This window comes from Empidonax traillii, unplaced genomic scaffold, assembly GCF_003031625.1.
Source record: "Empidonax traillii isolate 1590-97213 ecotype Southwest subspecies unplaced genomic scaffold, ASM303162v1 scaffold3:size4013460, whole genome shotgun sequence".
Taxonomy (NCBI): Eukaryota; Metazoa; Chordata; class Aves; order Passeriformes; family Tyrannidae; genus Empidonax; species Empidonax traillii.
Window position 1 is genome coordinate 1,381,554 of NW_020955196.1, and position 16,243 is coordinate 1,397,796.

At 41.9% G+C, this 16,243-nt stretch overlaps 1 protein-coding gene across 1 annotated transcript in view; it reads left to right on the plus strand.

Annotated features, from left to right (window-relative positions):
• Nucleotides 1–16,243, plus strand: part of LOC114068478 — a 92,456-nt gene that overhangs the window by 46,531 nt on the left and 29,682 nt on the right. Inside the window, exon 2 of the mRNA XM_027904639.1 lies at nt 1,347–1,427. Coding sequence (XP_027760440.1) covers nt 1,347–1,427 — 81 coding nt within the window. The remainder of the gene's footprint in view (nt 1–1,346; nt 1,428–16,243) is intronic.

Genomic DNA, 16,243 nt, shown 5'->3' on the forward strand with positions numbered 1-16,243 from the left:
TGAAAACAGAGGCTGGTATGCTTATTGACTGCCATCATTTGTTAGTCTGTCTTGGATACAAAATATAAAATGAGAAAAGACCTTCAGGAGAGGGAATCTGATCCAGGATGAGGATGAATGGGTGAGGAGAAATGCTCCCCACAAGGGGCAGAAGACTGACAAAGGCAAACAGTTGATCCTTCATAAGAGGAAGGTGTTGAAGGATGGGAAAGCAGTTTGTTCTCCTCTTGAAATGCCTGGGAGAGTTTGGTGCCTACTGAAGGGAGCAACCTGGGCACAGGTGAGTGGTGTGTTCATGAACAGGACTGTGAAAACCCTCAGCTGTGGAAATGACCATGCTGTCCTTGGCACCACTTGGTCAGTCCAGCTTCTGGGACTGGTAAGGGCCAGCTGCTAGTGTGTGCTGGTGGCTTGAATTTTAAACGCAGCCAGCTACTGATCATAGAATCATACAATCAGTCGGGTTGGAAAGGACCTCTGAGATCATCAAGTCCAACCCTTGATCCGCTACCACCAGAGTTGCTAGACTATGGCACTCAGTGCCACATTGAGTCTGTTCTTGAATAGCTCCAGGGATGGAGAATCCACCACCTCCCTGGGCAGCCCATTCCAACGCCTGATTACCCTCTCTGTAAAGAATTTTTTCCCAATATCCAACCTAAAGCTCCCCTGGCAAAGCTTGAGACCATGCCCTCTTGTCTCGCCTGGGAGAAGAGACCAACCCCCACCTGGCTACACCCTCCTTTCAGGTAGCTGTAGAGAGTGATGAGGTCTCCCCATATACTTTGCAGGTAAATCCTGTACAATCTGGCTTAAACATCTATTCCCACTGAGCCCAGAGAAAGCCTTACCACCAGCATTGCTGGGGAAAAATGAGATTGCAACTTGCTCCCTTCCTCCGTGATGCCACCCACTGCTTTTGTGACACCTTACTGTCACACAATTGCACCATGCTATCCATGTTTTTGGCCCAGCGTCTCAAAAGCAAAATCAAATCTTTGTCCCTTTAACTTCTCTCTCAGCTGTTATGCCTGTTTTCTCCCCTCCTCTGGGACTGTGCACTCTGTTGCTGCTCCGGCTGCCGGGAGCAAGCGAGGAGAATTCCTCCTGCTGGCAAGCAACCGGCTCATCTGGGGCTGGCGTCTTCCCAGAACGCTGCTGTTTGCATACCAGCAGGCAGAAGAGCAGGTGAAATGGGACTGGTGACATCTGTACAGATGCATTTGACTGCTTAAATTCTGTTACGAATCTGCGAGCCTTAAAGCCTCCGCTTCTCTGACGAGATATCTCTCTCTCTCTGTCTCTCTCTCTCTCTCTTTCTCTTTCTCTCAAATTATTTTTCCAAGGAGAAAAGGAAAAGGCAAACAGAAATAGAAGGCAAGAGACAACAGCTTGAGGACCAGATACTTCAGCTGCAGCATTTCAAGGTAAGGGACTGATGCCAGAAATGATGGATTGACTAAATCTGTTCATTATTAGACATGCAGATCACACGTCTGAAGGCTGGGAAAAGCCCACTCTGACATGAAGCAGCTTTCACTGCCGAAGCCTATCTCTTGCAGTGATCGTGTCCTGCCTGCTTTTCATTCTGTGTTTCATATACAGGACCATGTTGTTTGAATGGTTTAGAAGCATGAAGTCAGGAGGGTGTCAGTGCAGGCAGCACAGCTGTGCTGTTATTATTAAACACTGTTATTTATTATACATTATGGTAAGACACCAATCGCTGTGGATTGGGTGTGCACTGCATGGCTTCACCGAGCACTTGCTGTCTGCAGAGCTGCATTGGATTTCTCTAGTGCATGTCATTAGATTTCGTGTGTGTGTGTGTATGTGTGTGTGTGTGTGTGTGTGTGTGTTGCAGGAGGAGTGTTAGTTAGTACCCGTCTGTGTACGTGTGTAAAGATTTAAATGTAGGATGAAGTTATTAGGAGACATATAAAAAAAGGGCATGTATGTACATGCAGGGAAGGTGTTGATGCTTATGTGTGTGTCTACATGGAGAGACGCCTTGATATTTAAGAGGGTGCCGAGCAACCCCAGTCCCTGTTGGTCTCCATGACAGCTGCAGATAGCATCGTTTGAATGCCATCCTTGCTATTTCTATCATTTATCCCTCATGTCAGTAGCATATTTGTGCATAGCAAAGATAAGAACAAAAACATGCATGTGATCTTTTTGTAACTGGAAAGCATTTGTGGGTTGGAGCTTGTTAGATTAGTTCAGTAGGGGAGCCTAAGGAATTCCAGTGATTAAAATAACTGAGAAAGATGATCAGGACTGGATAGTTTATCCTTGCAGCAAGAGAGCTGAGCTGTGCTTTTAAAATGAAGATATTTAGGTTGCTTGTGGAATAGTATATATGTGTGTGAGCAGTGCATCTGCATGGGGAGATGATGCATAGAATATCTCTGCACGCACAAGCATTTGAAGACCAGACTTCAAGTTATGCTAGAGACAGGATCTTTCTCCTGCCTCTCCAAGACTCTGCTGTCATGTTCTGCAAACTATCCCCCCTTTTCTGGTAAAGATGATGCAGTTAAGCCCAAGTAATTGATATCAGCCTACACGAATGCCCCATCAGGTGTCTTTGGTGTTTCCAGTCAAAGATGTGATTGCATTTCAGTGGAGTAACAGGAATTGCCATTTTGTTCAGGCTGCCACTGACAACAGGCAAGGCAGCATTTTTCTGGTGACTGTAGGGTGATGCAGCAAGGCAGTAAGATGCTGTTCCTGTACCTTCATGATGCCTTTTTTTTTCCTTTTTGCTACAAAGCTGATGACTCCCTTTATCATGTTAACTGTTTCCAAGCTAACTGCACTATGATTCTTCATGAAATTCTTTAAGAAGAGCCTTTTGGAGAGCCAGTCAATTTCCTGGTTCATCTGATTTGTTTTGATATAGCTGTTGCTAAAATGAATTTTATCATCATGATAAGAAAAAGTAAAACCCCTCAAAGTGGTGCAGTGGGATGGCTGATACAGACTGGCATTGACTTCAGTCCTGCTATGCTGATTGCCACTAGTGGAGGTTCATTTTTGCTGCATGAATTTTTTCAGTGACACACTTGAAAAATAGCTGTTTCCCTTCATTTTTTAGCCCACAGGCTGGAGCAAGAGCAGTAATCATACAGGAAGCTGAGGGGAGATCAAGGCATAGAAATTTAAGGGTACAGACATTTAAAATGGCAGCTTTTTCAGCTTAAAGCAGAGTCAGACTTAAGGTCTGTAATGCTGAGTGCGATGATGAGCAGCCAGGTGTGATAGGATCTTCCCTACCTCTGCATTCAGTGGCATCACTTGTCACCAAAGGACATTGTGCTGCTTCTACAGGAGTGGTCAGTTCTCACTGCTGCTCCAGTACCACCAGTACTGCCTGTACCACCAAACAGTTGTCTGTTGGGAGACCTAAAGAGGGTGATAGCAGAGGTCCAGCTGGGTTTGCAGAGTTCATCCTCATTGCTGCTAGGACCTTCCCAAAAAAATAAAATTAAAAAAAGGAATGTAGCGACCCTGACTGGTAGTGTTTCTGTTTCCCTGTGCAGACAGACTAAGCAAACTGCTTTTTCTTTTCATGCATTGTTCAGTGTTCTGGTTGTTTAGTGGAGTGCTGACCAAAATAATATTTGACCTGCCAGGCTGATTTGTTCATTTGCAAAGCTATATATCCTCTCCCCAAGGCTCTCACTCACCTCACCCTGCTTGTCCTAAGCCTCCCCAAATCAGGGGCTCCAAGTCTGATATGAATATAATCTCCCAGCCTGATATGGCTCCTCAGTCACACAGAGATCAAAATAAGTGCATCTATTTTCCTTCAGAGTGCTAGGTACAACATGAATTATTTCCTGAATTATGTGGATTTTATCTAATTCTGTGCAAGACATAAATCCAGGCCCAAAAGACCAGGTTTTGCTAAGAAGTCCCTGTATTTACTCAAAATGTTGTGAGGCTGTTGATGTCTGTGTAGAGTGTAAGGATTTCATATCAGTGTGCATTAAAGTCTTTTGTGAAGAAACCTTTGAAAAAAAAATCTGGGTTAATCCTGTGTCTGCAGCGTCTGAGTTGATCCCACAAGCATAAGAGCTTGAAGTCACCCAAAGACATTCATACCAGTATTCAATGGGTTTGCTTCATTTTTGTGCAATGTCAGAGTAATTTTCATTCTAAAATAACACTATGTAAAACAGCATGTATACTTACCTCGTAAAGGTTCTGGAAGCTACAGCATTTCTGATAATTTCAGAGAATTTTATTCATATTGGAAAAATGTCTAATGGAAATAGTTTATTGCATATATTTATGCTGTATTACCTGCAATTTTCAAGTTGCTGATGCCAGTTAGACTCCTGACAAAATTACTTAACCCTACTACCAGTTTATTCATTTTTCCCTTGTTGCATATCTGCCTGAAAATAAGGCAGCAGATGCTGTTGCCCATTGTTTTAGGCAGAGCAGCCTGGCAAACACTAGACCCACTAAAAGTCAGCACTGCATGTGAACAAGGTTTTGGCAATACGTCTTGCAAAGGCTCCTAAGATCAAGGCCAGTGGATTTGTGGCTGAGGACATAGGACAAAAATTTGGCTCAGCTATTGATGGTCTGTGTGAGATTCAGAATCAATCAAGTGAAACCTTCCAAGCGTTAAAATCTGGAGTAGGAGAGAATCCAGGGTAGTATAGGCTCTAAAAGCTGAATTCCCTTGCTGCTGACAACGAAAGCTATATCCCCTTTTCCGTGAATCATTGCAAAGTACAGATGTTGGTGGGCGCAGAGTGCCCATATAGTACCTCCAGGCCACTGGGGCTCTCTGTTGAAAGCAGGAGGAGTATTTGTCTGCATAACAATCAGATGCTTCACTGGAAAGGCCCTTGGTGTTGGAAAAAGTATAAAGATGCTTTGAAGCCCCATTTTTTGAGACTGAACATGTTTGTTTACGCATTAATAAGAGGCAATTTACAACAGTTCTCCTAACCTCCCACCTACTCTAGTCTCTAATGCCAAAATAATTCTTCTTCCTTAATATAATACAAGGTCAATTTTGTTCTGTTTTTAACAAGATAGAGTTTAAACTTCACCCCTCAATGGTTTCTTGGCTATATGCCTACAAATGGGGCATGTCCATGGGAATTGAAGGTGCTACCAGCTTCTGTCATTTAAAATCAGAGAAGTGGTCAAAATTCACCTTAAACCAAACACACTGTCCACAGTCCAAATACCCTGTCTGCAGTATCCATCAAAATTATTTGGTTTCTGGGGAAAGATAAAAATTTATTTTGGTTGATTAGTTGAACAGGAGGTATAACCTTCAAGCAATGACTTCTTTTATTAACTTGTTCAGTAGGCAGCAGTTGTGCAGGCCTGTTTTAACAGAGATGTTTACTGTTTTAAATGAACTCCAGGGTAGAAGTATTTCTTCCAAGATCTGGCTGCCTCTGTAGTTAGTTGAACAGAATTTCTATAACTGTTTACTGTAGCTCTGTTTGGTGGCCGATGGTAATAAAATAAACAGCACAAGACCTCCTAATTGGATGAAAAATTACTTCACTGCTGTTACTTTAACTATTACAATAAACCCATTTTCCACAGTTATTTTAGTTCTAGAGTGGTATAAATATTAGGGACCTATTTCTGTTAACATTTGCTTCTTAAAGACTGCAGTTCATGAACACAATCTCTAACACAATTACATCTCTACTCTGAAGGAAAGAAAAACCTTTTTATGTTAGGAGATTTTGTTAGAGTATAGTTTTAGCTGAAACTAATTTATCTATAAATAAATTTTAATTTTATAGTTACCCACTTATATTGCTATCCTCAATTTATTCTATTCTTATAATAATTGCTGTCAGAAAATATTAATAGGTGTGTCTATCTCTCTCTATATATATACAGCATTGTGGAAAAACAGGTAACTTTTGCCAATGAAGTTTTCTTGTTATTTCTTTATCGTGATTCCCTTGATGATTTTCAAGTAAGTTAATCCTTAAACAAATGGTAACTCACTCAAAAACACAAAAATATGTTTGATGATGTCATACAGTCTCCATTCCCTAGAGGGTCAGTGCAATATTTCCAAAAACCTAGTTTAGAGATGGGGGACAGTGAAGATGATATCTGTTGCTCTTTCCTTATCCACCAATGCCTTATGGCTCTGTCATAGAAGGCTAACATGTCTGTCAGGCATGATTTAGTGAAACCATGTTGACCGTCACCAATCATCTCCTTGTTTTTCATGTGCTTTAGCATAGTTTCCAGGAGGATCCTGCCCCTTGATCTCTCTAGATAAGGAGGTAAGACTGACTGGCCTGTCATTGCTCCTTTTTAAAAATGGGGGATATGCTTCCACTTTTCCAGTCATTGGGAACTTCACCAATCTGCCACAACTTCTCAAATAAGGTATATAATGGCTTAGCCCCCTCTTCTGCAAGTTGTCTCATCAGATCCCATGGACTTGTGCACCTTCAGGTTCCTTAAATGTTCTCAAACCTGATGGTCTCCTACAGTGGGTGGTTCTTCCTCCTCCCAGTTCCTGCCTTTGCTTTCTGTGTCTCAGGCTGGAGCACTTGCCCATGAAGGCTGATGCAAAAAAGTCACTGAGTATCTTAACCTTCTTCATGTCTCAGGTGATCAGGTCTCCCATTTTCCTCTGGAGAGGCTTGACATTTTCCCTAGTCTTCCTTTTATCCCTGACATATCTGTAGAAGCTTTTCTGTTGTCCTTCATGTCCCTGGCCCTATTTAATCCCATCGGGGCTTTAGCTTTCCTAACCTGTCCCTGGGTGCTTGAACAATCTCTTTGTAGTCCTCACAGGCCACTGTCCTTGCTGCCACCCTCTGTGGGCTATCTTTTCATGTCTGAGTTTGCTCAGGGGCAACTTGTTCTTCCACACAGGCCTCCTGGCATTTTCCTCTTTGTTGGGATGCATTGTTCCTGAGCTTGGAAGAGGTGATTCTTGAATGTCAACCAGATTTCTTGGGCACCTCTTCCTTTATCCCATGTTACTCTGTCAAGCAGATCCCAGAAGAGGCCAAAGTCTGCTCTCTTATGTCTGGGGTAGTGAGCTTGCTGTGCACCCTCCTTGCTGTTCCCAGAAACTTGAACTCCACCATTTCATGGTCACTGCAGCCCAGTCTGCCACTGAGCTTCACATTTTTCAAAGGTCCCCTCTTGGTGGTGAGAACAAGGTCCAGCATAGCACCTCTCTTTCTTGGCTTCTCTGTCACTCAGAGGTGGAAGTTATCATCATGGCATTTCAGGAACCTCCTGAATTGCTTATACCCTGCTGTGTTGTCTCTCCAAAAGATATCAGGGTGGTTGAAGTCCCCCATGAGGGCCAGGACTTGTGAACATGAGGCCACTTCTATCTGTCTGTAGAGAGTCTCATCAGAAGTTCTGGGGCATGGAGAGGTTTAAAGCTAATTTGGAGAAAAAATTCTATTTTGAGAGCACAGGGGACCCCCGTTTGTCCCATTATGTGTATTAGCACCTTTGAGCTGATGCCCACCTTACCCTGTGAAATTTGTCTACCACAAGGATTTAAACTGAGAACTGAGAGGCTCTCTGCCTGTGTGCTAATTTGTTTTATGATCCAGAAGAGAAATCCAGATTAGTTAAGCTAAAAAGGGATTGAGAGAGGGAATAGGACTGCACAGCATGACTATTTAAGGCTCTGCTATATCTGAATTTCTTAGAGAGTGTGAAACCTTAGTGTATCCTTGCTGAGAAGTACCACTTTCAAAGGAGGGGTTTAAAAAATCCTTGTATGCTTCTTTTTCTCCCAGAAAACAAAGTAACTATCGCCATTTAAAATCTTTTAGTCATAATAGAATATCCAGGCCAGCTACACATACCGACAACTGCAGAGAGATGCAAGCTTTAGTCCTTTAACTTATCTTTCTTATCTGCTTTCATGTCACTGAAACACAGCTGAATATACTGTAATTATTCTGGTATGAACCCGTACAGGCAGGACTTCCTTGAAACACATAAAAATCAGCACTTAGGTTTTTAACCAGTAACAAGATCCTTCCAGCACTTCATAGCCACTCTGGCAGATTTTGCTTTAGACAGACTGTGTCAAAGTAGCTGAAGGATGCTTACAGTTCACTTTGACCCCAGACTCTCCCAATGTCCTGAAACATGCTCAAAAATGAGTTGACATCACCCAAATCCAGCTTTTTAAAACAATTAATATAAAAATATTTAAGAAAGGAACCTCTGAAATATAGCGGGTTTTTTTGCCTCTTTTGACTTACATGTGTGTGTGGAAAGGAGTGATAAACTGAAGCCAAGGACAGATTGAACTTAGAGAAGAAATTATTCTTTCAAGAGACAATAGTAAAAACAACTGTGGCTGTGTAGCAATGATGATAACTTGCAAAGCCTATTTGTTTGGGAGGAAGACGTCTCACAATTTTTGAAATCTCAGACTTAATTATTCCAAAAAGAGGTTTGGGTGTTTTTTTGGTGTGGGTTGTTTTTTTTTTGTTTGTTTGGTTGGTTGGTTGGTTGGGTTTTTTTGTTTGTTTTGTTTTGTTTTGTTTTGTTTTTGTTTGTTTGTTTTGTCTTGGGTTTTTTTGTTTGTTTTTTTTTTTACTTTTCTCACAACCATATTTTACTTCCTTTGAAAACGTGAAGTGAATACTCAGGGAAAACCAAAGCATGCCTAAATTTCTGACACCAGGAGGTAAAAGTGTGATCAAATTCTTTTTGTGTGAGTATCTGCAAAAGGGGGCTTTATTCAATTTTTTCAGTCCAGCCACATGAAGTCCAGAAACATCAGCTAGCTTGAAGCTATTTTTTATTCCACCTCCAAAATTCTCTGTTAATCAGAGAAGGTCTCATAGAGTTAGAAGGTAATTTATGTGTGAGGCAACCCCAGAGGTCTCCTTGTGCTCCTGCCAACAGAAGCAGGTTTGTCCCATGCTCATCCTCATCCCATTACATTTGGACTCTACCCAGAATTAGAAATCCCATCCCATTAGAAATCCCATGGGAAACTTGCTATTGTCATTGCAGCATCCCCTTCGACAAGCTGTGTCCCTGCGTTGCTGGTGTGTGCCTGCTGGGAAAGCTCTGTCTCCTTATCCCTCTCCTCACCCCTGCAGCAGCCAATGGCACTTGTTTATGGTTTATTCTTATTATGATGCTTAACCTTGCCACAGGTGAGATACCAAACAATTGCACAGAGCCATCATTATCATCTTGCCATGAAGACGTCTGAAATTTTAAATGACTTCCTAAAGAGAGATACTGAAAAATAAAACCTAACTCTCCAGCATAACCCCCAACTCTCCAGCTGAGGTATCTGTGTGATTCTTCTCACCTGTTACTTCAAGCAAAACTTTCTCGTAGCCTGGATGCTTAGAAAATACGTTGAGGAAAAGAACCTGCATTTGACTTAATTGTCACCTTATTGTTCATTGTATTTCGCCTCAGTTTCATCTCAACTCTGTAATGAATATTAGAAACTCTTACCTTGTATCAGGCTTTACCTCTGATCCCCTTCAGTGAAATTAGTCTGTACAGACCAGGGCTCTGTAGCTGATGAATGATCTGAACAAGAGAGACACAAACTTCTTGTCTACTTGAGAGTCTTGACAATGTCTCTTGCTGTAGTAAGTTTCCTTGCAGACGGAACAGCTTGGGGTTTAGTTCATCTTCTTCATCTTTGTGTGGAAACAACTGTCTACTTGATTTACAAAGTTAAATAAGTGGGACCTGGACAATTTAAAAGCAATGCACACAAAATATTTACACTGGTGATCTTGCTAATGAATGGGAAGCTTACCCTGGGGACATAAACCACTTTGTACTTTTTTCCCCAAAAACTTCCTAATTGGGCATTTATGTACAGCTGCAGTTTCAGTAAGTTTTTAAACAGACAAAGCATGAGACCTTCATGAAGAAGCTATCTATAGCTCTTATCATACTCATCCTTCGGGTCTCTTGCCATAGACACGCCTTCTCTGTGCATCTGCAGCTCCAGCTCACACTGAAGCTGTGCTGCCACAGCCCTTTGCCTTACCATGGGGGCACCAAGCCAAGGCGCAGCACTTCCCCAAGTGAACACAAATCATGCCAGCTATCTCAGTCTTCCCTCACCCATTTCTGCAGTCATGTTGCACTGTTTAACGTGTTCCTGTCTGCTGAACGTGTGCTTTGAGAAAAAGCAGTGACTGAATAAATACTCAGGGGAACTGAAGGGCAGTCAAAAGTACCAGCTACAGCAAGCAAACAAGATGGAAAGATTATTTCTGCAAAGTCTTTTAGCTGCCGTGATTCCATGTGGTAGTTATAATAGTGTCTGTTATTTATCTTTATTTACTTATTTACTTGCTTCTTTTGTTATTTGTTTCCTCGTCTCTCCACATGCACCCCCTTTACATCCCCAGCCTGGTGACTCACTCATGCTCTAGCAAAATTCTGTTACTGCAGGAGCTATAGGGAAAGAGGATACAGGGGTCTTTGGGGACAAGCAGAACACTAGTCCCTTTGGTGAGTAGACTACCTTGGAGATCCTGGCCTTGGTGGTCCACCTCAGTAAGGGCTTTATGAAAAGGAAAAACTTGGGCAAGTTACCTGTACCTTTGTGGCTCAGAAGAAGCTTAGGAAGAGGTTAAGCCATCAGTCTCCAATGACTGGTCACAAAACATTGTCAATTGCAGTGGGCACATCTAAATAAGCTGAAAAAAATTTAAGATAATGTGTTTTAACATTTTGTGTGATGAATACACATTAACCAACTGTTGGAAAATCTTTGCAATTCTTGGACTAAATGTAAACTCCTTAAAAAAATTTCAAGACATCACATCCGTAAGATATTTCTAAGAAATGTTTTATTCATTTCCTAAACAAAGAATAAAAACAACAAACTTGTAACTCTACAGGATAATATTTAATCTGCTTTATTAACATGCTATTTGCTCTTGGGCTGGCTAAGCTTCACCAGCTATCATAGCTTTTTTGTTGAATCATACTTATGTGAGCTATGGCATTGTGATTGAAGTAAAGGCTACAATCAAGCTGCAAGTTTTTCAGTTTGGCTTAATTCCATAATCTGGGCAATGTTTGAATCGTATCCGTCTATCATGCAGACATGCTCTTTAGGCTAAAACAAATGTCTGAGATAACTGGAAAGGCAACAAAAAGTTTTGCTGCTATGCAAAACCAGATCACACCAGCAAGCTGGAAATGGCTGCTTGTCCTGTTCCAGGGATCGTCATACCATGCAAGGCCACATCCATCTTGCAGCAGAGCAGAGTTAAATCTCTTTTGTTTGCTGAGGACCACACCTCTCTTTTGTTTTGCAAGCAGATTCTCTCACACTGAAAACCCACACAGTAAAAGTCTGCATCAGTCTGGGCAGAGTCAGACTGTTTCATTTGCCTAATGGAAAATTAAATACCACAGCACCACTCAGGAATACATTTTGAGAAGCTGCTTATTTTGAGATGGACCTACCTGTCCGTACAGCTTATGCCTGCAGACCTTCTCTGCATTTGCATATTTATTCATAAATGGTTAAGGGCACCTAACATGCCTGCTTACGCTGCAGCCATGCAAATAATCTTTTTTTTTTTCTTTTTTTTTTTCCCCCTGTCTTTTTTTGGAAGGCAAGGAAAGGCCTGCTGGCAAAGAAACAAGTCTTTCTATAATTTCAGTACGTGTCCCAGTAACCTCTTTGCTAATGCTGGCAACACTGCTGCGCATCAGCAGGTCAGACCCAGACATGCTGGGTAGCCTGTATTTGCTGGGTTAGGGCCAGCTGGATGACCGGGGAAGCTGCACAAAAATATGGCAAGCAAGAGATGCAGTGTCCAGAGTGGTTACAGGAAGAGGGTAGGCAGGACAAGGGAGCAATCTCAGAAGAGTTTTAGAAGTGGTCGTTCCTGCACTTGTGTCCCTTGCAAACTCAGTTTTATCAGGGCAGATGCCTGGGAGCGTGCATAAGCAGAGTAGGCTCTGCTGCTCTGGGAAGCCTTCCTTCTTGTAGCTGATCCAGTTGGTGACAAACCTGCAGTCCCTGGGTGGGTGGCTCCAGGTAGCTGCCAAACAGCAAAGTCGGGCTCATTGCTGCCTCCAGAGCTCCAGATCTGCAGGAAAAACTGACCCTGTTTGTGCTGGGGGAACTCTCTGAAATGCAAAGAGCCAATCTGAAATGCAGCCAGTTATGCTAGCATCCTAATGGGTGTGTTTGGGGATAATGTCTGACTCACAGTGACAGGTGTAAGAAGAAGTCTATTGCACTCTTTTAGTAGGACATAGGCTGGTAATGTGCAGATTTGAGAACATGAGGAACCAATGTTTTGCATTCATGTTTTTTCAGGACAGAAATACTGAATGCATAGAGAGAGAAAATAAATTCATTTTAATAAATAATTCCAGCTATAATTTGTAAATGTCTCATGATCTTCAAGCCTCAAAATGAAAAGACTCTTGGCAAAAATTCAATTTGGCAAAGATTTCAATAAAAATGCCATTGATGTCGTCCTGTTGGTTGCAGTGGAATTACACGAAGGATCATTATGGCAGGGGAGGTTTAGGCTGGAGATTAGAAAGAGGTTCTTCACCCAGGAGGTGGTTGGGGACTGGAAGAGGCTCCCCAGGAAAGTTGTCACAGCACCAAGCCTGACAGAATTCAAGAACCATTTGGATGATACTCTCACAAACATGGTATCACTCTTGGGATGGTCCAGGACTAAGAGATGGACTTGATGATCCGTATGGGTCCCTTCCAACTCAGCATATTATGTGATTTTGTGATTATTGCCTGTTTTCTGTGACAGGGAAGGTCATCATTACCCCAGATAGTCCACATCCAGAAGTGTTTCTTAAGAACGTGCACATTTTATTGGATGAGGCTGTCTTGGGTCAACTTTTGAACTTCGTTTCTCCTCAGGATTATCATCTTCCTTGAAAATTCCTTAGCAGACAGAGAAGTGCTCCACTTTAGCAAGCACTGCTTTCAGGGAGAGACAGTGCTGATTCCTCCTCTAAGGACTTGAGAACACAAAAAACACCCCGTTGGAAGGAACTACCTCAGAAGGTAGCAGTACAACAAGGACTGTTTTTATGTTTTCATAAAATGTCAAATGGCAAGTCTGGCAAATGCATCTGGTCTCAGGTGAAGATACTGTCATGCTGTGTATGGGACTGGATATGTGTTATTCATATGGGAAATTTTCAGAAGTTGATTAGAAATTAGCAAGCCCAGTGGTCAGAATTAATCAAATTGCACAAAGTCAAGAGGTGGCATGGAAAAGGGATAATGGTATATGAAAAGAGTGCTAAAAAGTTTTACTTGCTGTAATAAAATGTCCCCTGATACTTAAACTTTTGATGCAAGGTTAAAGCAAAATGCAGCACTGAAAGTAAAGATTTTCTTTGCATACAGCATTAATTCTGTGCGCATTTGAGAAGCTATGCATTATTTCCTTGCTAGCACTAAAAGTAAACAACTTAAAGCCCTCAGGCTTTACTGTCCTGAAGCATGAAACTGGAATAAATAGCACGTAAGATTGCTGTGCACTACTTTTATGGCCAACACTGTGTCTACTCATTCAGACATTTGGCACAATTTCTTTCTGTCTGTCCAACATCTGTTCACTTATTTCTGCCCTCACCATGCTCTCTTCACGAAATTGTGACCTGTTTTTTTCCTTTTTTGCATGGTGCAAAAGCCACTCTGTATTCCTATGCTTTAACAAATTAAACAAAGTGGAGCTGCCAGTTATCTTTCAATCTCAGTTCTGTTCAAACAAACCAAATCACCTGAGAGCAGTGGCGATCTAGAGCATCGCAAGATCAGTGCCCTTTCCAGTTCAGTAACAACGAGCCTTTTTAATGACATGATCTAATTTCTGCTGAAGGATTTAACCCAGAACAAATTGTTCTCTTGTAGTAAATGAAGGAAAGTTACACCAGACTGTACCTACCATAGCTGTTGCTGTATCAGTGAAGCTGTGCCTTCTGAAAGTACAACACTATATTCATAATATTCACAAATTCAAGTATTTGAATGAGCTGTACAAATACTTGTATTTTTACTGTAAAGTGTCGGGCCACTCTTGGAACCCCCTACCATTTTGACAGCACCTAATCATAGAGCACAATTTTGGTGCATAAAGGAGCTCCAAGATGCAGTAGAGAGTTAAAGCAGACAATGAAGAAGCAGTGCTGAAATACTAGTGCTTGTGGCTGTTTAAATCACTGTCCATAAAGCAAATGCACAACATTGTTGAGCAACGGTATCTCATACAGATAGGTATTTTTGGGCTCCCTCATGATGCAAGCCTTCTCCTTTTAGCACATTTGAGAAACACCTCCTGTTCTTCCTGGGATAAGATTTTGCAAGATTTTTTTAAGAAGCATAACCCAAATTTCAGAGCTGTGGAGGACAGATGGCAGCAAACTCTTTTGTTTCCAAGCCACATCTGGCTCTCATTTGCATCTGTCTGGACTGCCTCGATGTTGGCTGCTTCACTAGACTGTCTCGTACCCAGGAGCTGTGCTGTGCCCAAGCGCCCAGAACAGCCCTACCTATTGTGCCCTACCTACCCTTGGTCTCATCATGTATCCTAGAGCCTTCCCTACATCTTCCTGATGAAAATATCCTGGGAAATGTTTGCTCAAAGCAGGTGAGAGATTCTTCCACCCCTGAGCACTGCTTCAGCACTGTGCCAGTCATCTAGCATGGGAGAAAATGTTTACTGCATTGCAAGATGTTTGACCAACATCCCCTGATGTGTCCCTGCCTGTTTGCCTATTTGCAGTGAGTGTATAAATATGCACAATCTCAGCAGCTTGGCAGATAGCCTCTCTGCATTTTAAGAAATGCTTCTTATATATGTTTCCATTTCCCAGCTTTCTTGTCTGAATTCCTCAGTATAGTATTTAATGAATACCTTAATTTTCATCTTAAAAAGGAAAGCCAGAAACATCAAAGCTACCACTTTTCCTGTTTTAGATAAAATATGCTGACATTTCACCCAAGAGGGAGGATTTTTAGTAGATCATAGCATTCTTGTCTCTAAATATGTCTTTTAAAAAATCTCATTGATGCTTTCCAGTTTCAGATTCATGCTATTAATAGGTTAAAAAAAAAAAAAGCTTCTACAAGAGGGAAACCATGTGATATTGCAGCTTAAGTATTTCATATAAACAGAGACTAAAACAGAAGCTGTACAAAATATTTTGTGTACAGCAGTTGTACTGAAGGGACTGGCTTCTCCATGTGTGAGCATAGCATGAAGACTCTGTAAAAGCGCATTGAAAAAAGCCTGGATTTTGTCTGTCCTCCTGTAGCAAGTGAGGAGTGACTGCTAACTGAATGTCTTCGGTGCTGTCCAAGCACCACTTCATCAAAGGCTTTATTAGAGCTGCTGGAGCTGTGTCTGAAACACGTTTAAAACAGAGAAAACTGCCTTTATCTTTAGAGTGTGTTCTTTAGAAACTTGGGAGTTTTTTTCCAACTGAGTATCACTCTGGATTTCAGATTCAAGACTGTCGCTAAATATGATACATGCAGCAACATAATTCCTCATCCTACTGGTCCACATTTCAAAGAAAAGACAGCCATTTGCAGAAAAGCAGTCAACCTTCACAAGTCTTTGCACTACATCTAGTCCAGCAGGTACCTGCTAAGCTGTGCTACTGAGACTTTTAAAATGCCAAAGCACAGGTTGTTAAATGCTCAGCACCTTAAGAACTGTAAACCCAGCTTTGGCTCTCTCCCTTTGCTTCTTGGTACATGTGATGAGTTTGCAGTCCTCAACAACACAGTGAGTCTGAATGAGCTGATGAAAATTCTGGCCTGTAATCAGCTCATTTGAACAGGAAAGAAAAGATGCCACAGAAAAATTTCATTACCAGCCCATGAATCATAGAATCATAGAATAGATTGGGTTGGAAAAGACCTCCAAGATCATCAAGTCCAACCCCTGATCCAACTCCAATTACTATAGCATGGCACTAAGGGTCACATCCAATCTCTTTTTAAAAACCTCCAGGGATGGTGAATCCACCACCTCTCTGGGTAGGCTGTTCCAATGCTTGATTACCCTCTCTGTAAAGAATTTCTTCCTAACATCTAACCTAAACCTCCCCTGGCAGAGCTTGAGCCCATGTTCCCTTGTCCTATTGTTGGTTGCCTGGGAGAAGAGACCAACCCCCACCTGGCTATAACCTCCCTTCAGGTAGTTGAAGAGAGTGATGAGGTCACCTCTAAGCCTTCTCTTCTCCA